This window comes from Cyprinus carpio, chromosome B10 (genome assembly GCF_018340385.1).
Source record: "Cyprinus carpio isolate SPL01 chromosome B10, ASM1834038v1, whole genome shotgun sequence".
Lineage (NCBI taxonomy): Eukaryota > Metazoa > Chordata > Actinopteri > Cypriniformes > Cyprinidae > Cyprinus > Cyprinus carpio.
The window spans coordinates 7324778-7351337 of NC_056606.1; the positions used below are offsets into that span (position 1 = coordinate 7324778).

The 26560-nt window shown below is 36.6% G+C and overlaps 2 protein-coding genes across 4 annotated transcripts in view; one reads left to right on the plus strand and one right to left on the minus strand.

Moving 5' to 3' along the window:
• Positions 1-1858: 1858 nt before the first annotated feature.
• On the plus strand, positions 1859-17023 carry plpp1a (phospholipid phosphatase 1a). Of its 3 annotated transcripts, none has more exons than XM_042732297.1 (6): positions 1859-2269; positions 8526-8677; positions 9905-10185; positions 12966-13023; positions 15184-15360; positions 16507-17023. In XM_042732297.1, exons 1-6 carry the CDS (start codon positions 2212-2214, stop codon positions 16624-16626), a joined length of 846 nt encoding a protein of 281 aa, XP_042588231.1. In that variant the 5' UTR covers positions 1859-2211; the 3' UTR covers positions 16627-17023. The 3 variants fall into 3 exon arrangements, with proteins under 3 accessions (XP_042588231.1, XP_042588230.1, XP_042588232.1); XM_042732296.1 differs by lacking the exon at positions 8526-8677 and adding an exon at positions 5271-5425 and having other exon boundaries at positions 1862-2269; XM_042732298.1 differs by lacking the exon at positions 1859-2269 and adding an exon at positions 5287-5425.
• Positions 16905-26560, minus strand: part of mtrex (Mtr4 exosome RNA helicase) — a 30695-nt gene continuing 21039 nt past the window's right edge. The window contains exons 20-27 of the mRNA XM_042732295.1: positions 25731-25841; positions 24473-24661; positions 23061-23224; positions 22754-22859; positions 21205-21261; positions 20564-20726; positions 18944-19048; positions 16905-17135 (exon numbers count right to left, since the gene is read on the minus strand). Coding sequence (XP_042588229.1) covers positions 17083-17135; positions 18944-19048; positions 20564-20726; positions 21205-21261; positions 22754-22859; positions 23061-23224; positions 24473-24661; positions 25731-25841 — 948 coding nt within the window. The 3' untranslated portion in view covers positions 16905-17082. The remainder of the gene's footprint in view (positions 17136-18943; positions 19049-20563; positions 20727-21204; positions 21262-22753; positions 22860-23060; positions 23225-24472; positions 24662-25730; positions 25842-26560) is intronic.

The window sequence follows — 26560 nt, forward strand, 5'->3', positions numbered from 1 at the left end:
AACTGCTGTCTTTCACAAAGCGTTCTGTACTATACTAACTGCTACAAATTACATTTAGACAAGACTTTGTTTCAGCTTTTTTTGTTTGGAAGGTTTTTTTAGAATACAAGAGAGAAAATGCCTTATTGCTATTAATGTATAACATGGGTACGTCATTTCTTAATTGTGATGATTGAGGGCCTTCATGCATGAATCTAGACAACTGTGTTGACAGTTTATGTGACGAGTGCTTCAAAGAACTGCAATTCATTTGATTACCCTTAAATTATTAATGTTGTGGCGCCACCTTGTGGTGTCATTTGTCAAAATGGTCCGTGGTTTGATAGTTTTACAGGGGAACCTCGTTATATTATAACACAACACATCAAAGTTATAACTGGTTTTAAAGGAAAATCAGATTCTAATTTTGATTTTAAAGAGACGAAGAATTGTAATGTTTGAGTGATATTTTATAAGAGTATCATGAGTGCTGAAGATTAACAGTATTTGTAAGAGGGTTTAAGAGACCCTTCCAAATACTTATATGTGTGCACAATTTATAATCTTCAGATTTAGCTTAATTTTATTGAAGTTCAGGCAGAATACAAGCCTGTCAGGTATATAAGACTTCAGGGTGCAAAGCACTCTGTTTTGCTGTGTAGAGTAGTTTAATATAATTATTTATTGGGGGACATTATTATTATTTTTATTTTTTGTTTGTTTTTGTTTTTTTTTTACTGCACCCCCAAACCTCAAAGCATGTATGTTTATGTTTATATATATATATATTATATATATATTATATATATATATATATATATATATATATAATATATATATATATATATAGTTTTGGAACGAATTCGCTCTGATTTATTGTAAATGAAAAGTCATTTAGATTTTTAACTTATTTTTATTTTTTTTTAGGACAAAGCAGAATAAAACGAAGGAGAAAAAAACACTGATTTTCATACGTCATTATTTACTAAAAACACCATGGACTACGAATGAAGATTTGTCCAGACTGTACCAGTAGATGGCAGTATTGCATTATTAATATAAATCGTCCTGACCTCTGCACTATTTTGTACCTATTTGGCTTACCATGTACCTATGTACTGTGATTTCTGAACATTTTTAACAATACACTTATTATGTTTACGCTACGTGTACTGCGTTTAAGCTAACTGAGACTTGTTAAAGCACTTATATATCATTGCTCTTTTTTTGTTTTTGATTGCTTCCATTGTCCTCATTTGTAAGTCGCTTTGGATAAAAGCGTCTGCTAAATGACTAAATGTAAATGTAATGTATTATTTTAATTGAATATTTTTTTTACTGATTTAATTAAATTTAACTAATTTAATATATATATATATATATATATATATATATATATATATTATATATATATATATATAATTTTACTGATTTAATATGACAAAGTAAAGATAGATTTAAATTTAAAAGTCATGATAAAGCTGCACGATTTTGATAGGACACTCAAATTGTGTTATGACATTTGAGTATCAATGATCTAAATATAAAACACTATTTTTCCTTTAAAACACTGCTCATTTTGATTTCGCGTATATTTCTGTTATTAAATTATTAAATTATTATTTTTTAAATACTTTAAACATGGTAAATATTAGATCTTACTACTCGCTATATTTTTCACAAGCTTCTGTCTCTAATTAATATTAAAAACTTTTGTTACAATAAATTAATGTGTGTGTGTGTGTGTGTGTGTAATGTATTTTTTTCTCAGCTAGTCATTGACTAGTCATGATATATATGTAATTGTATAGGCGTATGGGGGGCGGGGCTTAGACCGAGAGACGAGCGATTGGCTGAGACGAGCCTCAGCTGTTGCACGTCATGACAGGCAGCAGAAGCGCAGCAGTGTGGAGTCCAAAGACACTCGCGTCTATTTAAAAGCACCGCCGGCTCGTCATCGCTTATTCTTAACCTCATGCGTTGAAATGGTGATCAAATCTAAGGAACTACAACCAAACGGCTCGCTCTGCCTGCTCTCCGGCTGATTATTAGTCGCCATTGCGCAGTCAATGTTATTAAGAGTGTTTGTGCTCGCGTTAGTGCGCGTCGCTGCCGATCATTTCTCTCTCAGTGCACCACTAGAGCTGGACTCTCCGTCACGCTGTTTACACTGAGGACGCCTTAAATTAAGCCTCTATCTCCATAACCGACCCACAGAAGGACACTGACACCATGTTTGAAACCAGAGGAATCCCCTTTATATTGCTTGACATCGCGTGCCTAATACTCGGTAAGCATTATTTTGAGTACGTTAGTCTTGCTTGTATTTCCTGGATGCATTGTCTCGAGTCTTACAGCGAAGTGGGAATAATTTAAATCGTTAGCGCTAATATGTGTTGTACAGATAAGATATATTAATGTAAGATATTATTATATAAATGTACTTAAGACGTGTCAGTTGTTTTAGATGCATGTTGCCATGCACGTTATTGAATTGCATGGGATTCAACATTACAACAATGGTACTGACATATTAACCACATGTGACACCCATAGTGTGCGCCCATAGTGTGCCCCATAGTGTGCGTCATAGTGCGTACTTGCCTTCATCTACACGCCTTATCAGAGTTTTTTTATTATAATAACAGGGTGTTATTTTTTGTGCAGAGTTTTTTTTGTTTTTAAATGTGTCTGGGTGTATGGGGATACCATAGATTGTATAAGGGGGAATACACGTGAAACAGCACTAAAAATCATTCAAAAATCACACGAGAAACCCCACAGCTTTTTTTTAAACCGCAGCCCATGAACTTTACTCTAATACACACACACACACACACACACACACACACAAAAAAGCACTAAAACACACACATATATATAGTAGGTTGGGCTAGGTTGGGCTACTTGTTACAATTTTTTAACCCAGTAAATATTTTATTTAATATTTATAATGTCCGTTTCTGTATAATAACAACATACATTCAACATACACAACATACATTTAAAATGATTGTCTATTAGAAAGATTCATTGAACACACCTGCTGTGACAACATGCCCCAACAGCAGATCCTGTTGTCACACTATATGGGGTATGTTGTCACAATGCAACCTGTCAGACTGAAAAAAAAGATAAAAGGTAACATTTAAAATGATCATGTAACTGACAAATATTATAATCAGTTGTATGATTTTCTGACAAATACATATGACAACTTTCTTGAGGCATTTATGAAAATATCCCACTGTGAAAACTAGCCCCGCTCTCCATTATAATGCATAATAATGTGATTTATTCCTATGAAGTTATTATTATTATTATTATTATTATTATTATTATTTCAGATCCTTATCCAAAAATTCACAAATGACTGAACAAGTCTTGGAAATTCTGTGGTCAAAATATGTGGGAACCGTGTGATTTAATTAAGGATTATATGCTGAACGTAGTTGTTCCCTAATAATCCCTGCTCAGTCCTACAGCATTTATGATGGAAGTTTTGATCTGCATCTATCTTGGAGTTTTCCGTGCACTGGGGGAACGTTTTTAATGTTTTCAAGTTTTTACACAGGGAACAAACAGATTGGACTTTCCACAAAGTAACCATGAGTCACTTTCATATGATGGCCATTTGTTCTTGTTCTTTGATAAATGTGCCAAGATGGAGGAAAGATTTAGCAGAATTTTAGCTTTTTGGAAGTATTTTAAGTGTAATGAAGTATAATAGCCGAACTAGAGTTTGTATTGTGGTAGTGTTTATAACACAGGCTGGTCATATTGAGAAGTGGCTCACAATTATGACTGTCAAGCACATACTCATATGTCAGGTGCCTTCCTTGATTTTCATTTGCAAATGCATATTTACATACCACTGGTACCACTGAAACACAGACTGAGAATACACAGAAGGGTAGTTCCATACTGACAGACCAAAGGCTTTCCTAATAATGTTTGTTTTGGGATTTGAATTACAATGGGGCTTCATTGAAGCAAAGAGCAGTTCAGCTTTAACTCAATCCAGCTCTTCCTTCTTTCAGGCTTGAGCAGCCAGCTTTATCTATACGTGTGCGTATGTCACATGCACTCAGCTTCAGTAACAGACCCACAGTCTTTTCCTGGGAGAAGAGCCTCAGGCTCTATGAATGAGGGCTTGTGTTGTTTTCCAATAATGATTTGCAACAGCAGCAACAATAAGCTGAGGCTATAGAGGATTCAGAGTTTACATACGAGCTCTCATGTTAGACTTTACAACGTCAGGTCACATTAGTGCAGTATGGGATAGACAAAGACAAATTAGTGTCAGCTAAAATTTAAGAGACTGTATGTGACAAAAGCAGTGCGTCTGGATTGAGTGCACTAAGAAAGGATGAAAATAAGTGTAATTAAGTGTTTGAAGCATGATTAATTTACCTCTTGATTTTGGGAGATTGATGATGAAATGGTGCTAATTTCTTTAGTCTTATTAGTTCATTCAAAAATGCATTAAAAATATATAATTCATTAATAGAATGACTTGAAGACACTTCTTCTGAATTAAAACTCTTTTTGATATATACACACAGGTCAGGGAGATGCAACTGTTTTAAAAAAAAACATCACTGTCATGTGGTGCGACTATGTAGAAACTAAACAGGAAATGACATCATAGAGACCCTCATAAATGTGTGTCTAAAAATGTAAATGTATTAAATGTATTAAAAATGTATTAAAATATAGGTTAGTTCAGTATCCAAAATGTCATGTGGTGCGACTCAAAAAAGTAATATTTATGACTTAATGCATGATATTTAAAGAAAATTAAATATTTTTCCTAATTTTATGTTTTTGTATAACTTTATATGTTTTTATATAACCTTTTAAATAATTATATTACATTTTACCTGATGATTACGCCAAAAGTTATTAAGTGTAAACGTATTTTTCAAAACACATGAAACCAACATGAACATACGGAGTACATTTCTAAGAACTTTTAAATCCCTTATGTATTTATTATTGTGGACACTGTTATATGTCATTGACCTTTTGTTAAACTGTCATCAGACACTGTCGACTTTACATGTGGCACTTTAAAATAACAGATATTCAAAGTCACAATCTATGGCAGCACCTGTCAGGTGTCCTCTCTGAACAATCTTTGTCATTATAAATGCACAGCCGTTATGTAATCTTTATCTCTTAGGTGGCAGCTGCCATTCATCAACACTGGAAACCAGCCCTTGCATTTGATTGGTTGGTGGACCCTTTATCAAATTGTTAACCCATTGTTAACCCTTCTTCACCTACAGCTGGCCTCCCGCTTGCAGCATTTAACCTGGTTAAAATCAAACCGTATCAGCGGGGCTTTTTCTGTAATGATGAGAGCATCAGCTATCCCTTCCACACCAGCACAGTCACCTCCACTGTGCTCTACACAATGGGCTTCACTCTTCCAATTTGTATTGTAAGTAATCCCAGATAGCAACCACACAAGACATGCCCAGGGTCTTCCCTCACAAGTCTGTAGTGTGCTCAAGCTTGTTTCGAAGGATATTTAGCAATTCATCTTGAGTTTAATGGTCTGTTGCAGTCACGGGAAGTGGCCCTTCATTTTGAATGAGCAAACAGACAAATAGACACCGAAGAGCAGCTGTTTCAACATGACTCCTGACCACTGAACAGGTGCAAAATGCAATTTCAATAGAGCTTTATAAGGTGGATTGAAAGCAGCTGTTCGAGTCACTTCATCTGGGATCACATTAGGCCATCTAAAATTGTGTCTACGTCGGAAGACACCTCTGTTGCACAAGGTGTCTAAGCTGGAAGTGCTGGAGCTGCAAGCATCTATGCAACAGTAAAATTAAATTAAATTCTTTGTATGGGTAATTTTGTGGTAGTTCATCCAAAAATTTAAATTTTCATAGTTTTATCAACCTCATGTTGTTCCAAACCTATAAGAGTTTGGTTAATTTTTGAAACATAGATTTTTTATTTTACTGTCCCTCTATTGAAAGTCCAGGTAACCAAAACTTCTAAAAAGCTCATAAAGGCTCATAAAACAAATTCATATAAATCGAGTGGTTAAATCCAAGGAATATTCATTTTTATACTGAACATTTGTAATGTTATGATGCCTAAATTCATATGTAGTGTTGAAACTTGATTTTATTTTCATTTAGAAAAAAAAAATTAGATTTTTTTTTTTTTTTTTTTTTTTACAAATTACATGACATGTATCGCATATGTGTATCTGCCCTAATTTTTACATAAATTTTCTCATTTAGTTGCTTAAATTTAAGTGTTTGGTTTTTTTTTGTTTTATAGATTATTTAGCTACAAATTACATGATGGTTTTTACATATTTTCATTGAAATTTGTTGTGTGTATTTGTTGTATTTGAGGAAGCTGTTATGCTACAATACATATGCATACAGTTAAAATGACAGCCCAGAAACCAAAGATCAAGCTGTCTTGATCAGAAGCCTGTGGCATGTCAATATTAGAAATTGTCTTTCAACTAAAGGTGTGACAAAAGACACTTCCAGTGTAGACTACAATTTAGTTGTGGCATATTCTGATGCACTACTTGTGTTTGGTGTAGAGACAGTGTTGGGATAGAAACATTTTGTCGGCTCATTTGCATCCAAGCAATGTTTTTGTTTCTTTGTGTAGGGGTACTCTGGGCATGTTGTTTTTCATTAACATCTTAGCCCAAGGATGTCCACCACGTACAAGAAATAGCCTTAAAGTAGCTCTTTTAGATTAGCTCAGATTTGAGGTATTTTGGGCTGGGAATGTATTTAAACGCACCCTCCTTCAACCTGCTCCTGCTCCTTTTTTTTTTTTTTTTTTTTTTTATTTTTTTTTTTTTTTTTTTTTTTTTTTTTTATAGAAGCAACTGCAAATTGGGCAAAGTTTGTGGTTTTCATCAAGAGAGGGTTCTTGGGTTTACCGACCAAACCACAGAAACATCCTGAATATGTTTAGGAAGGGTCACCGTTTGGTTACATCTCAAGTACCCATGTTCAAGTGCTATGCTTACTTCATAGTTAACTACATATATTTGTATCAAAACTGTTTTAAGACAAAATTCAGCCAAAAAAAAAAAAAAAGAATTAAACCTAGACCTAATGGAAGATGTATCTAGGATATTGCAATCTGTCTGGAATGTGATAAGAGTGGATAGTTGATACCTTCTGGAGCACCACAGAAGGCATACTTTTTCCTCTAAAACTTCTCCAAAAGTTTCAGCAATCCTTTCCATGAATAACCCTGTTTGACTTCTTTCCCATAACCCACAGGCTTGAGAAAACCTCAAACTTCCCATATTGCAAGATTTAGGTTTGACCTCTAAGCAACCCTTAGCTTCCACTTGCCTGTCCAGTCCAGGCAGCATGCAAGTGATGATCGAAACGACCGATCCGTGTGGCGTTAACATTACACCGATGTTCCTAATGACTCTGAAATCCCATACGTGCAGCCAGCACATCACAGACCATGACAATGCAGCTTTCACCGGAGATAGAGATAAGATACGATGTCATTTTAGGAGACTTCGATTGGCGCTGGGTAACCTGCACTGATCCACATGACCGATATCAGCTCTTAGCGGATTGAGCGGTTCATGGACTTTAAACACACACAAACATCTCAGCAGACCATATTCACTGCATGTTGGGTAAATGTCTTAATCCCTACCACATGCTTTGCTTCCACGCTTGAGTAACCTTCACGTCCCCAACAGGCTTGCAAAGTTTTTGCTGGTGGTATCACACAGTTAACCTTCTTGCACCTTTTTGATGTTTATGTTGCCACTTTAATGTTTCTAACTGTGGTGGAGCAGCATTTAAGAGCTCTTTTATAACATAACGGTGTGAAAAAAACATGGAAAATGCATTTTTTTTAGAACCTCTAAAGCCTTGTTCACACTGACCAAAGTGTTCAGCAAATGTGGCGACTAGCAATGGGAGATGGTAGAGTTTCATGATAAGTTAATGTTACTGTGAGTGTTTACAGTGTTCTATATGATAAAGTGATATAATAAAATGAAGTGAAACCGGATGGAAAAAAAGTTATGGAAAACCGTATTGGAGTGAAATTGGATGGAATTGTGGTTATGGATAACCGTGTCAGAGAAAAATGAGGATTTCACACCATCTGCTAAATGTAAATGTTCAGACGAGATCTACTCGTCACAGTTAGTGTGCTGTTGAATCATTTGAGATTTATTTGACACGTTCCACTTCCCATGTCTACCTCGAAACCACTGGAGAATGAAAACAGAGCAATAAAACACTTTGACAAGAATATCCTACATTACTTAAAAACAAAGTGCAACTTTTAGCAAAATTCAGCCAGGGCTGCCACACCACCTACTTGCTAACCCTTTGTTCATTATGTGTTAAAGCAGAAAATGGAATGTCTGTCTAACTCACAGCTTTTCTTTCTGTACGAGCACCTCCCAGAGGAGAACAACCTTTACTTGAATTGGGTATGAGGCACTATGTTAACCTCTGTTTTTTTTGTTTTTTTTTTGTTTGTTTCTCTCACTGCTTTTTTGCTAGTTGGACTCCCATTTGCAATACTCACAATACTACACAAATCATTCAAACGAGGATTTTTCTGTAACGATGACTCTATCAACTACCCGTATAAAGAAGACACCATTTCCTATCCGTTATTAGGAGGAGTAATGATTCCTATCACTGTGCTTACTGTAAGTGCCTGTCTGTTTGTTACACAGCTCTCACCCCCGTCCTGTATCTCTCCCCTCTTCTCACTATGCCTATAATGTTTGTTGTGTGCTTCTCTGGTCAGTACGTCTGTTCTCATGCCAGCTTGGGAAACAGGACTTTGAGATCTAACCACAGTTCAAAGGAGATCCGGTAGATAGATGCTTAAAGGGATGGTGCGCCAATTGAGATATATGAATAAAGAGTCATAATGACTACTTTTATGCAACAGGTTTAAGAGACAAGGCAACCAAAGGAGTGGAAAGGATGTCTACTGGTCTTCTACCCACATATATTTTCTCATGAAAGCCCATATACCACAGACAGTCTTGTGGCGAGACGTTTAGACTAGAGTAGGAGCCTCTCAGTGGTTACATCTCATAACTGTTTCTTTAAAGCAGGATTTTTTTTATTTTGTGTGATAGCATATTCAATTCAGCACTGTCCTTTCAAGGGTATTAGAAACATCAGTTTGTTTAAAATGAGCTTACCCAATATGTATAACATTTCCTCTATATATATATATATATATAAAACATTTCCTCTATATATATATATATATATATAAAACATTTCCTCTATATATATATATATATATATATATATATATATATATATATATATATATATATAAAACATTTCCTCATATATATATAAAACATTTCCTCTATATATATATATATATATATATATATATATATAAAACATTTCCTCATATATATATAAAACCTCACAGTCACCCATGTGAGCTCAAAGTAAAGCAAGTAAACTGAATTGTATCAACTTAATATACATTACCTGAGCTCTATACCTAAAGGTTGAGCAAGAACAGTATTGCAGTCACTAGACTGTAGTCATTTCTAGACACCATATTATGATATTTGAGATGGAAGTCCAGTCCATTCAGTATGTTGTACTGGTCTTGAGAAGGACAAAACAACAGCAACAAAAAACTCAAGTAAAACATGGTTTGTAATACAAACATGGGTAACTGTGATGTTAAGGATATTTCAGGGAAATCCTTGTGAGGGCTGCATTGTCAAGTGCTTCTACTGTTTGATCTTCCGTTCTTGTACGTGTGGACATCCTTATAAGATTCAGAAACAATCCTAAAATAGTATCATTAAAACATGATTGACTGTAACAAATGTTTTGGCCATCTCATCAGAATAAAGAAAAGTAATGTTTTTTTGCTTCCTCTTCCATCACAGATGATCATAGGGGAGTGCCTTTCAGTCTATCTAAACCGCGTCAAATCAAAGTCTTTCTGTAACAGTTATGTGGCCTGTATCTATAAGGCCATTGGCACCTTCTTATTTGGTGCCGCCATGAGCCAATCACTCACCGACATTGCCAAATATTCCATCGGCCGGCTGCGGCCACACTTCCTGGATGTGTGCAAACCGGACTGGACGCAGATCAACTGCACAGGAGGGGCTTACATTGAGGACTTCGTCTGTACTGGGGATTCAACCAAGGTCAATGAGGGAAGGTAGGTAGAATACCCAAGACGTGTCACTTGTATAGTTTTGAATGGGGAAAAATGCAATGCTTAATATGGGCGCTCTATCGCAGGAAGTGCCGCCTTCTGAATAAAAGAGCCAATTGATAATAGGTTAAGTTTGTTGGTTAATGATTATGTAGTTTGAATTGTTTGTTGTTTTTGGAATAGTTATTATTTTGCGCATGCGCACTGCTTGGTCTAGCCTGAGAAATACGCTTTTTTAACGCTGTTTGAGCAAAATAACATTTATGATACAGTTGTTGTCAGATTTCTTTGGTGATTTCAAATATGAAATTTAATCGTAAGCTTGGCGAACAGTTTTGGAGAATTTGTTGTTTCCCCATTCAAAGAGGTAGGAGCAGCACTAGTATGCCTGAGAGACATTTCAAAGATAGCCGCCAAATGACATAACTTGCCTTAAAGAGACTTTGCTAACACTCCCTTATAGGTCACTAGTACTTACTCGTTAAAATAAAAATTCTGTCATTAATTACTCACCCTCATGTCGTTCCAAACCTGTAAGACCTTCTTTCATCTTTGTAACACAAATTAAGATATTTTTGATGAAATCCAGGAGCTTTACCACGTTCAAGGCCCAGAAACGCTGTAAGGACATCATTAAAATAGTCCATGTGACAAAGTGTTTCAACAGTAATTTTAGGATTCTACGAGAGAAGAAATCGATGAATAAAGCCGTTTTTGTTTTCTTTGCTCACAAAAAGTATTCTCATTGCTTCATAAAATTACTGTTGAGCCACTGATGTCACATGGACTATTTTAACGATGTCCTTACTACCTCTCCGGACCTTGAACATGGCAGTTGTGTTGCTGTGTATGCAGGGTCAGAAAGCTCTCAGATTTCATCAAAAATATCTTAATTTGTGTTCTGAAGATGAACAAAGGTCTTGCGTATTTGGAACAACATGAGGGTGAGTAATTAATGACAGAGTTTTAATTTTTGAGTTAACTATTCCTTTAACATAGGGTGCTCCTGGCTGGAAGTTTCTAGTCCTCCTGAAGACCTTGTTTAGTTGGTTCAGGTATGTTTAGGAAATAAACTCTACAGGAAGGACGCAGGATCCAATTTTACACCTGAAGAACCAACTGTCCTTCAGAGTTGCTAGTTAACTTCTAGGTAGGTGTGGCATCACACGTTGCTAGTGCTCAAGGAGCAGAATTGGACACCCCTGCACTACTGGGTGTCCTGCTCTGGATGGAAGAGTTGCAAGAAAGTTTTTTTTCATTGGGGTGGAAGTAGGAATCCCTCAAATATGTTCTTTAATGTGGTTCCATCCTGGAAACCTCCCAGCCACTCTAAGCTGCATCTGCATTCCTTATTAGACAAGCTTGTCCCTCAAAATAACTTTTCCTCTGAACCTTTTTGGATAGATGGGTCTGACAAGGAATTAGATGTAGTTCTAAGGATTTACACGAAGGTGTCCAATTCAGCAGAACCAGTTCTATTGTGACCTCATATGTGCCATGAGTACTTTACTGTATACTGTATATCTGGCATTTCACTGAGAAGAAACTCCCTCATTAACATTGAAATGAAGGGCTTTTCCAGTGTCTTTACCATGAACTCTTTTTTGGGGTCAGTTGTCCACATTGTTGGCCACCCAAGCTCTTGTTGGAAATCTGTGGTTCACACACTGTAGTGGTCTCTAATCCTGCAGTTAGCCATTTGAGAGCACGCAAGCTTTCTGTTTGGGTTCTAGGGCCAGACTCAAGGCCAGCAGTATCCCAGGCCCTCTCAGAATGCTCTCATTTAACATAGGTGTGGTTCCCATCTCTCTCTCTCAGAAGAGCATCTCTTTTGTGGTGGTCCAGTGTTTGCCTTGGAGACGATGCCATTTATAGAGTAAATAAAGAGCAGTAGAGGGTCTGAGCCCAGAATAACCCAGATCACCTTTCACACAAGAGTGTTCTCCTCAGGAAAATAGAGTCTTCTTGATAGGCAAGCAAGTGTATTTTAAAGGGTGAGAGAGTTATCCAGGTCTAGGTCTAGGTATTAATGATTCAAAAATCTGAAGCAAGTCTTCAGTTCTTTGAGTCCGTGTTGCCCTTTCATTCAGTTTTATCCTCAGCCACTTTCAGAATATGCAGTCTGCAATGCGTTATTTTAGCTTCTCCACCTCACAGATAATTCACTTTAGCTCTGCTTTGTCACTTGTCTCACGACCGGGTCTGTAATTCAATCAGCAAACAAGAACATTAAGATCTGGCCTCGTTATAACTTGCACACTGCCCAGATCTCGTTAAACTCTGCTTTTAAGTAGATCGATATGAAAGGAGCATGTTCACAGTGGTTGAGTTTATGGCAGTTGTGCAGCTTGAATGATTCAAGTTTTATTTGGCATCAGTCACTAGGCGGATGCTCCTAGTCGACAAGTGGCCTTAGCTTAAGTAAACAGGAACACACAAAAGCCTGCCGGATAGCCAGACCACCCTCCCTCTTTGACGCTTTCCGTGCTTCCCCTGCCCCGACCCCCGCCGGCCAGCTTGTGTTTCCCCTGAGCATGCCTTTATCACCCGGAAAAGGGTGTGTATGTGCTTTTTAAAGAGAGTGTTTAATGGGAGCAAATGGAACAATGCAAAGGGTTCCATCCCACCAATTTGTCAAAGCAATTCTTAGTTTGTGTTTACAGATTAGCAAAACAAATGTCAGCTTTAACTAAAGGTTACATAGTGTTGCGTGAGCATGTAGTAGGTAATTAAACAGCCCTTCTGTGTTGCCCACATTGATTCTTTGATTGTTTTTGTTGCAGACTCTCATTTTACTCTGGACACTCCTCATTCTCCATGTACTGTATGCTGTTCCTGGCAGTAAGTGTCTTTTATGTTTTAACCCATTTGTTAAGAGGATAGTCATCATTTTACTCATCCTCATGTGATTCTAGACCTGTATGACTTGCTTTCCTCTGTGGAACATAAAAGACGACAGTAACACTTTAGTATAGGGACCAATTCTCACTATTAAAGGGATACTCCACCCCAAAATGAAAATTTTGTCATTAATCACTTATCCCAGTGTCGTTCCAAACCCGTAGAGGCTCTGTTTGTCTTTGGAACACAATTTAAGATATTTTGGATGAAAACTGGGAGGCTTGTGACTGTCCCATAGACTGCCAAATAAATAACAGTGTGAAGGTCCAGAAAAAGTATGAAAGTCGTCGTCAGAATACTCCATCTGCCATCAGATGTGCAATCTGGGTTATATGAAGCGACGGGAACACTTTGTAAGCGAAGAAAACCAAAATAATGACTTTATTTAACAATTCCTTTGTCAACAGTCTACTCTGTGTCTCTCCATATCACCGTATGCTCTTCTGTATCATCCACGCAACAAGGATGCGCTGTTTTCTTTCAAATCAAAGCTAAATACACATAGAAACAGTTGACAAAGGAATTGTTGAATAAAGTTATTTTTGTTAGCATGCTTATTATTAACATATTGGCTGTTTATTAATACTTATAAAGCACGTATTCCGCATGACCATATTCTATATCCGTAATCCTACCCAATACATAAACTTAACAACTACCTTACTATTATTAAGCAGCAAATTAGGAGTTTATTGAGACAAAAGTCATAGTTAATGGTTTGTTAATAGCAAGAACTGGACTTTAAAATAAAGTGCGACCAAAACGACCAGGGCTGGGTTGGACCTTATTGACTTTTATGAACAAACAGTCAGTGTTTTGAAGAATTGATTCATCTGTTATACAGTTGTTATACAGTTTTGGAAAGACATGGGGGTGAGTAAATAACATTTTTGTAATGAGGCAAACTATCCTTTTAATTCAAAGTTTGTTCCTAAATGTATAAAGGTATTTTCACACTGAATGAAATACTGATGTTCTTGGTTAATCAGGTAATAATTTAACTACTATCAGCATTACATAACCCAATAACAAACCAGACCCAAACTGGTCCATTTAATACCATCATTGTTACTGAATGACTAGGAAATGGGATGTTTGTAGATTTGTGTTTTACTTAATTGATTTTTCTGTTGGAAAAAAACCATTATCTGCCAGACTGGGGTGTATTGATTCAGCGGAGTAATCTTAAGGAGTCTGATGAACTTCTCCATTAAGGCTTGTTTGCAAACACAACCTACCATAATCTTATCATGAGAGTACAAGTTTTAAGGACATGCGGCTAAAGTTCATAGCACATTTGAACCCCGAAATAAACGCATCAGACCTAGGGTCAATGTTCAGTGGAACTCAAAGACAACATTGAATATTTTTTTTAAAAATGCTTCCCTATCAAAAGTATTTGACTCTTAGTCTTGAAATAGACAGTTTAAATTCAGATAAGATTACAAGTGCACTTTGTGGAGGGGGTATTTTTAGGGACTCCCAATGATTTCTGGGAATCTTTGCCCAGTGTGGGGTTGAGCGTTAGGATTTCTTCCCATCAGCTTGTCAAAGTAATTCTTTGTTTGTGTTTACAGAGTTTCCAAACAAATGTCAGCTTTGATTTTAGGGTTTCATACTGTTGCACAAGCACACGTCTACATGTAGTGGAAGTTAAACAGACCTTGTTTTGCCCACATCGATTCCTTGTTGGAAACTATTCTACTCAGCTCACTCCTTCAAACCTTTAAATGAGTAATGATTTTGACAACAAGACCTGTAAGGTGATAGCATAATGATTAATATTTAAGCATAATTTACATTTCTCAGAAGCCCAGTGTAGTGTTGACTAAAATAACTTTGGTTGGTTCCTGTGAAAGGAAGCCGGTACACGTCTGGTACATTCCCTCGGGCAGGAGATAACATGAAAAAAGCCACGTCGTAAACAGAAGAAGAATTAGGTAGCATGGGATCTATAGTAACTTGAAAACACAACATGACTGTGTGTTAGTGAGGTCGTGACGTGAGGATCAGAGAAGCCCCATGCTGTACGAGTTCAGCAGGCAGTGTGTTTTAAACCTCTCTCAAAATGAGTTTGAACAGTCTTTTCCTTTCTCATAGCTTTATCTTCAAGCAAGAATGCAAGCTGAATGGGCACGGCTCCTTCGCCCCACGCTCCAGTTCTTCCTGATCGCCGCCTCCGTCTATACAGGACTGTCCCGTGTCTCAGACTACAAACACCACTGGAGTGATGTACTCGCAGGACTCATACAAGGAGCCATCGTGGCTTTACTAGTGGTGAGTGACACGATCAAAAACACACAGATGATTTCTGCTAATTAAAAGGAAGTTAACCCAAAAAATTACCTGTAACAATGTTCCTGTTGCTATCGATTTCCATTGCGGTCTAAAGTACAGTGAAGTTTAGCCAAATAGTCTGGTGATGTAGGACTGTGCTCGACTACTCCTCCCAGTCTAAGGCTCTTTCTCAATACCAAGTATGCAAACGTTATTTAGATCCTGGTTCCTGCAGTAGACCACCCAAAAAAGTCCCTAGTTTCTGGGGAAAGTTCCTGCTGTGAAAACAGGCTTTACTTGTCATTACTTCCTTGTCACTCCAAACCCATAGGACTGTCTGATGTTTATGGAATAATAGAATCAGTATTTTTTTTTATTATTATTTTTTTTTAAATACTATATAGTGTTCATCAGGGTTATCTTTAAACTTAAAATCATATTTTTTAAGTTATTTCAGTTAATGTTTTCCCATTTTCTTTAAGATTAACTTGAAGTTCTAAAAACCTAAAATTGAAATGAAAAGTAACAAGAACTATCTATATAAATATAGACAGGCATTTAAACACACACAAACAATTGAATTATATAATTGTAAGATAAAAACTAAAACATTTAAAATATAAAAAAAATGGAAAATTTTAAATAGTATATCAATAATTGTATTCATTAATATTTTATATTAGCTTACAATTTATTTAATCTTTGTTTTTATTAATATTTCCATTTTTTTTATTTCAGTTTCAGTCAGTGGTATTTCAACGCAAGTTGAAAAAAAAAATTCATTTAATTTATATTTTAGCTTTATTATTTAAATTAAAAATTGTTTCAATTCACAGCACTGAATAGAATTGAACAATGTCTATAGTGCTTAAATTTAGAACTAAAAATAATTGCATCAGTCTGAGATTCTTCAGCTCCAAAATTTTATTTAAACTCAAAACAAGGTCAAAATATTTAAAAAATTGGCAACTTAAATTTCTGGATTTTTTTTTTGTCAACTCCAGTCCCTTTTCATACAGATTTAACTGTGTTCCACAGAAAAAATAAGTAGGGGTTTGAGTGACTTATGTTTTCTGTTGTACAGTACAAGCACTAAACACTGTGACTGTAAACCTCAATCACATCACCTCCTCTCGCGCCCCACAGGTTTTCTTTGTGTCGGATTTCTTCAAAAAGAAAGTCGAACCACAGAAGGAGGCAGAGATCCCACACACCACCTTACAAGAGACACCTACGAATGGAAATCACTATGACAACCCAAACTAAGCTATGATGAGCCTCTGTGGATGGGACGGGGTTTCAGCATGCACCCACTATGAGGGCAGACCACTAGGGTGGAAACCTGTGAATGTAACCTTGCTTTCTATGCTCTCCAGATGCTCTTTTCTGGGGATTTCTCTATGGACGCTGTCCCACGATGCCTTCGCTGGACTGCTTCTGCTGCTACCACAGCTTCCTGTGTATCTCTCCAAAAACTAATAAGTGTACCTCTATTAAGCCACAAAAGAAAAACCTTTTTTTATCTGTATGAAAAAAAATCACTATACAGTCTTTTTTTTTTTTATTAAAATTGTAAAAATTATGTACAATGTTGCGCTTTTATGATGGAAACAAAAACCCATTATGCTCGTTGACAAACACTAATAAAACTGTTTCATGTAAATTATGTCCTTCACTGTTTTGATGCAGAATGAACAAACAGAAAAATATAAAGCTCAGGATTCACAGGTAAAGACTGGCAGCAAACACGATATCCCTCTTAATCTTCGTTATACCTGCAAAAAACAAGAAAATGTGTTTGAGTTTCAAAACAAAACCCAGTCACCCTCAAAACACTGACAGAAGTAGAAAAAAAAAATAGGGAAAAGCAGCGTCAAAGTGTGGTTTAAAACAAAGCTGTGTTCCAAAATCTAGCGTGCTGCCTAGCTAGAGAGCATTTTAAGGCATCATAGACATGCTACACTAACACAAAGGCTGTTACATTAGTTATGATATCTTATTTGATCGTTGTGTAAAGCAGCGGCTGTTTGTGAACTCAGCTTATTCCCTCAATCCCTGCATCACTCCAACAATAGTAAGCTGAATGAAAACAAGCGAGCGAAGATTAGTTATTCTGTAGTGGCTAGCCTTTTTCTGTTCATCGATTGCTGTGCATTATGGGATTAAATGAGTGCACTTGATAATGTCCATTATGGTTTCAGACACAAGTGACAAATATATAGGGGTTATTTCAGACACTAACAGTGTTGCACATATCTTTCACAAACAATACCATAATGCACTGCAACAAAGTCAACAGTAGATGACTACAAATGTACTTTTCATTCTACACTAGAGAGTATTGATAAACAATACTGCAATGTGATTAAAATGGACTATTATATATTTTTTACTTTTGCAACATGTTAGCTTCAAACTCTATTAGAATCGATTTTGACATATGCGTAATTAGCTTAGCAATACGTGAACATCTAACTCTAGTGGAATAATCTGATCCGTGTTTGTTGGCTAATCTAATATTGTATAATTAGCAACATGCTAACATCCAACTGTATTAGATTCTATTTCCTATCCACTTGTTAGCTGACCAAATACTGTGTAATTAGCTTAACAGCATGCTAACATACACCTCTTGGAATTTTGACCCAAATATTTGTTAGTTAACCAAATACTATACAAGTAGCTTAACAGCATGCTAACATCCAACTCTACTGGAATCCATTTTGACCCAAGTATTTGTAAGCTAATCAAATACTTTATAAGTAGCTTAGCAAAATGCTAACATCCATCTATATTAGATTCGATTTTGATGTGTTTGTTAGCTAACTGAATACTGAGCAGATTAGCAGCAAGTCAACAACAATACCTACTGGGATCAATTTTGATCAACATATTTTTATGCTTATTAAAACGCTATGTTATTAGCGTAGCGACATGCTAAAGAGTCTCCTATGTTCTTCGCGTGAGGAGCTTTCGTGCAGGATGCGTACTGTGGAAACCCATGAATGCTGATGCTTCTAGATACACAAGCTTCATTTCATGCCTTGATTCATTATAAAAACTGTCAGATGACAAATCAAAATGTGACAAGTATACGATGGAGCGAGTCAAGCGCAAAATGTGTTTCCCTTTAAAATGGCAATAATGAGCAATTTAGCTGAATTGCATGTTCATAGCTAGCTATCTAAGAAAAGTATAATTTGGTTTAATTAAAGAGAATTTTGTGTGGAACTCTAGCGCCCCCTTGAGAATGGAGGTCTGTTACAGACAATATTCAGCATGCTCAAGAGACTGAATACTTTCGTAGCTTCTTACTGACCTAAGACAGCAGCTCACTAAGTTTATAAAAAATAAATAAATAAAACACCTTTCTTGTAAATTAAATAACGAGTGAAAATACTGAACAGCAATATTGAGACAATCTTGGATTAGTTTGTTATCTTGTATCTCACGTTCACAGGTTCTCAGAATGTGATCAATAATTAAATCTTTCCAAGACGGTGACTACAATAAACTGGATACTCTTTGCACGTGGCTCTGTTTAGCTTAATGAGTCACACCACGAGTCTAGAGCGTGTCTTACCCGTGGCAAACTTATTCTCCAGCTCTGTGTTTCCAATGGCCTTGGCTGCCTGGCACATCTGCCTCAAGAGCTCCTCCAATCTGCGCATACAGCGGATAATACTGCCTGAGAAAGAGAGAGCGAGTTAGCCATCATCGCACTTACTACATACCAACCACATAAGGTCATTTTCAGTGCTTGTAACCCTTAGTTGCAATGTCCAGTTGTATTAGTGATGTTTATTTCTATGAAACTTTTCTTGGCACAAGGGATTCTGCTGGCATGATGTGCTAAGATCTCTATTGAGAGGAGGGCTGCGTTTCCCACAGGCTTTGAAACCAATGGAGCTACAATCAACTTATGCTTACGATGCTTTGGGAAATGCAGCCCAATTCAGTTTGAGGTGAAAGGGGACGAGAGAAAGAGAATAGGGGGGACTTCTCGATTTTTCATATAACATCTCCCCCTCACTGCAGTTTATCACTACAAGTGTTTTGCTGTTTGCTAATCCACATGAACGCAGCCAAAATCTCACTCAGGAGCTGGAGCACGGACAGATGGGGGATTTTCTTGACAAGACATGAGATCTGCGTTTCAAAACTCACGTCATGCCTCAGACACGGCCAAATCTCAGAGCAGAGGCTTCTGGGAGAAGATGTGCTGAAAATACATTTTGAATCCTTTTATTTCACAACATGCCCCATGCTGTACTTATGAAGTCAGGACCAAATACAACATCACTAATTCCTAATAGTTTCACAAACTAATTACATTTGCTCATTTCTGGGAAACAGGAATGATATGAAAATAGTCTTTAGTAGAATTAAGTATAAGCCATTGTTGGGATTTAGGGCTGGGCGATACGGGGAAAAAAATCTATCAAACATCCATCTGCCTATCCATCTATCATGTAAGCAAGTGCATTAAATGTGATTATTTTCCTCCCCAATCAGAGCCATAACATGGACCAAATAGGCACTATTAGATTGCAGATTTGAAATCTTTATAATGTTAAATAAACAAAGAAAAAAATGTTACATGCATAGGCACACTTGAGCAAATAATAATAAAAAAAAAAAATTTAATTTAGTTTTTTACAGTTTTATCTACAACAACAACATTGTAGATAAAGTGAAGAGTTGTGAACACTCATGATTCAATGAAACCAATGGTCTACACCAAAAGTGAATGAATATCTGCATCATGTCATCGCTCTAGATTACTCGCAGGATGTTTTTCACGTCACTTGCATGAAAAAAAAAACAATCGCATAATGCACTCCATTTTCTGATACACTCGGACGTGTCAAACTGGACATGCCAATAAGCTCTTCGCTGATTCGTTTTGCAACACGTCATGTGAATTTTTTGCTGAAGTTGACATTTTTCAACTTGTGCAGAAGAGGCATATATTGCTCGTTCGTAGCAATCGCATCGCCCAATTCACATAATTTGCATTGCTTGGCATAAATTTGCATCTATTCATGTCTTTACATTGACTCTGTATGCAATCTACCCACGCAAATAATTAAATTTGCTTTGGTGTGAAAAAACAACTAGCTTCAATTAAACCACAAAAATATTGTAAAAATTCGATAGATAAATTTGTTGCGAGAGATATATGTTAAATGTAAACTAGTACCTTCAAACACGTCTGTCATTTTGCATATCTGAGAGAATGAGGAGCCGTTGGCCCAGGTGTAGACCACATCCATCAGGTGCGGGCGGAACTGGTTCAGGTAAGTGTCCTCATCCACGTCCAGCTTGGCCTCCGCGGACACCTTAGCAATACGCTTGGCACATTCCTACAACCACAGCAGAGCACGAGTCATTCATGATGAGCTTATGATGGAGGTGACATTTTTCAGAAAACATAATGGGGGAACAAGATTAGGAAAAGAGCACCTGGGACATTCTGCAAAACTTTTTTTGTGCTGCACAGGCTCAGTAAGTGATAATTACATTTTTTAAGTGGACTATTTCTGCTTAGTTTTATGCTTGTTTAGTAGCAGTTTAACCAGTTTACAGCAACTGAAGCTGTGAAATGAGGTCATCAAACTGACCTACATGTGCCCACACACAAACACTTCACACACAGTATAAACAGTCAAACTGTTCCAAACCATGTCTTTGGAGGATCAGACTAACCTATCCGATTAATCCATGAATGCAAACAGTGTCGGGAGCCTAAGTGTTATTTGGTAAATAGTGTGTGTGATAGTGAGCTTGTAATGTGAAGAATTTCAGGGTGGCTGGCCAAGTCCTCTCTCCCAAACACAGTACCTGCATCTGTCGAAGCGGCCCGGCCAGCTGCTCCGTCAGTTTGGGCATCTCGTTAGCCTGTGGATGGAGAGAAGACAATTAAAACAAGAGAATGAATGGACACTGTCATGAACAGTTATGCCAACTGGACTGAACACACAAGATGTGTCATGCACTTTAATTTTCTAAGCCATGCATAAAGATCTGCCAGGCTTCATGGGAGAGGAAGTTGTGAACACAGAGTCAGCACGGATGATGTCAAATAGCTGTTAAAAATGTGGACTGACTGCTCAACAAAAGCATACTCCCTAGTGGGAGACGGTACAAGCAATATTTCTGGTAATGACGCATAACTATCTGCCGCAAGTGATGCTGCTTGGCAACCATAAACAGATATAACTGTGACAAAAATGTACATTTGTTATTAATGGGTTAATGACTAAAAATGTCATGTAAAAATACACATCTTTATTTTTTTTTTTAAGTTATTATTTTATTATACATTTTTCCAGCATGCTTCTGTATTATGATGGTTGTACCACATGAGGTTAAAGGTTTTTCAATGCTAATAAGCAGTAAAGCATCATATTATTTTTTTGTCACAAGAAATAAAGGGTCATGCATGAACTAAAAGTTTTTTTCTTTTCAAGAATTTCTTCCGTTTATTAAGGCTTTTTTATTCATTATGATTTCAGGACACTTGTAGCAGATTTATGACTGCATGTTTTTTTAATTTAATAAAAATGTATCATCAAAAATTGTCTAATGACATGAATGAATAAAACGTCAAACAAACTTCTAAAATGTAATCAAATGAAAACCATATAATTTAATGCAAAATATTAGTTTCGTCTGTCTAAATATATAAACAAATATGAACTAAAACAAATTATAACATGGATGCATAGATTTAAATGAATCAAAAATATTTTGTTTATAGGATATTCCTTAAAAATAATATTATTACTACTTTTGAGAAGTACATTTTAGTATACAAAAGAAATATATTTGTGTAATAATTTCTTGAAGTTAAACCGAACTTTCATTTCGGTGGTTTGTCATTAAGATCTTTGAGTTTCAGTGTGTATTCAGTGGTAGTTTTTCTCAAATGAAATCGTGAAAAGCTTGTGAAGTAAATCTCAGCTCTGTAGATTGTTTTATTTCTGACTTACTTTGATTGGATAAACTCATTTCTCAAAAGCATTCAAACAATTTAACATTGTAGCATTGTTTAATTTTTGATTCTGATTGCAAAACTTCCAAACTAACAAAACTTTTCTTGCAAAACAGTTTTCAATGTCTATACTATTGAATCGATGGTATCAAATATATGGCATACTACTGATGTACATTAAACTAATTTGCTTGTATTATTCAATGACCATGGCACATGCGTCACAAGTCTCAAATAGAAGCTGGGCTTTTGAATAACCTCGTTCCCTGCATTCATGACCATTTTAAGCCAAACACAACACGTTATTGGGGCCCATAACTGTCATAACCCATTGACTTCTCTCATATTAAATCCCGACCACATTTCAGCATGTGCATGACGACATTTTGGCCTTACGTTTTCCTGGAAGACAAAGACACTGAGGAGTGCAGTGGCCTGCTCCGCCGTCAGGTCGTTGAACAGACCATTAAACACCATCTCTGTCAGCAGCAGCTCATCTGCACTGTAATCACACAAGAACACCACACGATGGTTTAGAAACGAGCCAGTGTGTTGGAAAAAAAAATAGCCGAGTAAAATTTTGTTTTGTTTGCTTTTAATGCATGTCTTTTAGCTAGAATTGTTTAGAACAAGGACTCGTGAATGTGAACACAAAATATAATTGTAGACATCCGTGCTTATTTTTGTTTTCTTGGTAACCGACCTGCTGATCTCACAGGCCACACGGCCTTTCATCTCGATGACATCAGAGGAAGTGGCGAATCCCAGGCGCCGCAGAACACGCTTCCTGCACTTCAGCTCGTCCATCTGCAGCACGGTGCGTGCTTTCTTTAGCTCGCGCTTCGCCGCTTTAATGTCGCCTGCAATCTGAAACACACAAGCACATTGACAGTGAGAAAAGACGTACTTCCTGTTTTTTAACACACTAACACCACCATACCAAGCCAGGGTGGAGATAGCGCCACCATCCGCCTCAAGTGCACAAAACATGGGCAAAAATTAGTCTAACTTAGGAATAACTTAGACAAGTCATGTGACTTCATTCAATGTATTACTGGGGACTGCAGAATACTGTGATTACTCAAGATCACTCACTAGCTTTTCCATCATTTAGAGTGGATTCATGTGCAATTACTACTCTTTCTTTAAAAGAAAAAGTTAACTAGTCTTTTTACTGAACAACATCAGTAATTCAGTTGGGTTTTTATGGAGATGACAATGACAAGCAGGAAGTGGGTCTCCATTTCAAAAACACTTGACACATTTGTCATTAGTATTTGGAGTTATTTTAGTAGTATTTATATAAAATTGTAGTATTTAAGTTGCTATCAGTGAGACAGTGAGGTTTAATGGTGGTGACCCACTATACTGCAGCTGGTTCACCCTTTACAAGACTCATTGTCTGAGTGGCTCTAATGCCATTATCCACTTTAAGGTTTATCCGAGATCTTGCTAAAGTGATTCAGACACAGACACAAACAGTACATTGAGAAGAGCTGAATTGTTTTCAAGCAAAAAGGGCAAGAATCTCTCACTCCTCTAGAAACCACATCCAACAATCAACAATACATACTTCAGCATTCAATAATCATGCTGTTTTGTGTATTGCTAATGTGTCGTCTAAATGCTATGACCTACATTCACGCCTACAACTAGGGCATGAGCTTAATGAACAACTGTACCACTTAATAAACCAGGAAATATTTTCCTATCCTAGACGAGACTCAAATGCATTCAAATCAAAAACATCAGGGGACAAAAATTATAATTAAAAAAATTTATTTTATAATGCCCGCTATAAAGGTTTAGTTCTGGGAACACTCCCTGTAGATCTTTATAAGACCAAAGGTCTAATCTGGTTTGGAGGGATAACCCAAGTCCCCATAATGCATCTGACCATTTCATTCCATAACATGCACACCCAACAAGAAATATAACCCATGCACAACTCCTGCAGGAAACCTGTTAAAACAAAAACACTTATAGAGCCATATTTTAAATGACATTTGCGACTCCTGCGCTGACCAGAAATAGGTTGCGTCTATGAAAAGAAATGACATTTATATCAACCCCGCCGTGACTTCCGCACATTCACTCATCCTATAGTGGCCTCACCAGCGCTTTCTTCTCACACAGAGTGTAAACGGCCTCCAGGTTGGGGTCGCTGTGCAGGGGGTGTGTGTACATCCTGTGCTCGAACGCCTCCACCTTCTGAATGACCTTCTTCAGCGCTGGATCCTTGATACCCATGTCATCTATGGGATCTAGCAGAGGAACCCCATCTGGGAAACGCTTCTGGACCTCCTGGAAACCACAAACAGAAGTAGTCATGTGCCTTTCTTTAAAAACTTTGAAATTATTATAAATCACCATCATTCAACGCATTCCATTAGGAGATCAGTTGAGATGGTCGAAAAAAAAATAATAAATGAATAAAATAAATAAATCACACGGCCACTCCTAGAGATTATTGTTTTTGTTATTTAACAGACTTTAGATCAGTCCGGTGAAATGTAATGAGTCTAATTTTTCAGGTTAGATTAGTTTAGATTAGATTAATTAGATCAATCTACATTTTTATGTACCTAACTTTAAAAAAATTAAAAATAAAAAGTCTTGAAAAAATAAAAAGTTGACTAACTTGTAAGAGTAGTCTAAGCTTTTTATGCAACTGGCCACCTGCTTTTTTCTTCTTCTTTGGTTTAGTCAAGTTTTAAAAGACTAAAAGGTCTGGGAATTTTAGTCTAGTTTGTCAAAAACTTACTCATATCTTAGTCATACTGCATAATAGTTAAACTGTAATTAAGCAAAATAATTGTGATTAATCACAATACCGATCATGAATGTTGTCATTTGAGAAATGTCATCAGAATTATTGCATATTATTGCATTAAGAGCACAAATGAACAACAACAACTCATGACTTATTAAATAATAAATATATATACATTAACAGTCTTTACATGATTAAATCTGGTAAAACTTAAAAGCTTCTTTTTCCAAGTAGAACAAACAAAGAAAGCTTTGTATTGTGGCACAGAGGTTGTGTAAGTGCATTTATACAGCAACCAATCGCAAACAACACAATCAAGATGTTTGGACTTATTACAGTTCATCACTGACCAGGTTTGATGGTGAAGGAGCAGAGACTGGCTGTAATACACACTTGAGGAGAATATCTTAGATAACTTAGATGTTTGTTGATGTCTTCTGATTATCACTGCTAATAGCCAAGTTGTGAAGGTAGATATTGGGGATATGATCACACACTCATGAAATTAAAAAAAAAAATTTACAGGAGTGTTTTTATAAGGAAGTAATGCGAATAGTATGTCATTACAAATCTACCCATTGTGTGTGTGTGTGTGCTGACCTGTATGGATTTAAGCATGCTCTGTCGGTTGTCATACGGCCGCAGGTCTTTGGGGATGTAGAGGCGCACAGAGCTAATGGAGGTGATGAGATGAAGAATCACAGGAACAACCTGAATGAAAAACAAACGGTTCTGATTGGACGAACCTCTTTGGCTGCCTCTGCATGAAGAACTTAACGCCATGGCCATATATGACCAAAACCACAGCGAGAAGCTGGAGGGTCAATCTAAACACATTTAGCAGGACCGGCGTCGACAAAGCAGGGTTTACAAGCCCACGGAGATGAGGAAGAAAAACAAGAGCCATCAGCTAAAGCCATCCAGCCTCAAACCTCTGGAGCTCCAGCTAAATCGCTTAACGTTTGAGGAAAGAGGTCAAAAAAGGAAAACAGTGACAAAAACACTGCAATCACGGTTGTAATAAAGTGCTTTGTGATTTTTATGCTTTGCGACACAGACAGGTTTCTCTAGTAGATTATGCTGTAAAAATGCAATAAGCACCAGCATTTTGAGCTCCAGCCAATTGACATCCATTCAAAAAAAACAAGCTGGTGGAGAGAAAGACTGTTTGTAATATTGATCACTAAAAATTTTTATTTTAAATAAAGCTGGAATAAATGGGAAAACCTTTGAAAAAAAAAAAAAAAAAAGTTTGAAGTACATGTACTTTTTAATAACATTACAAAAACTGAAATGAAAATAAAGCTACAAAGTAAAAATAATGACATAAGGACAAAACAAAATAATTACTAAGGTTGAAAATATAAAAATTAAAGCTAATTCACAAAACATTAATAATTACTACAATACTACATAATACTAAAATAATA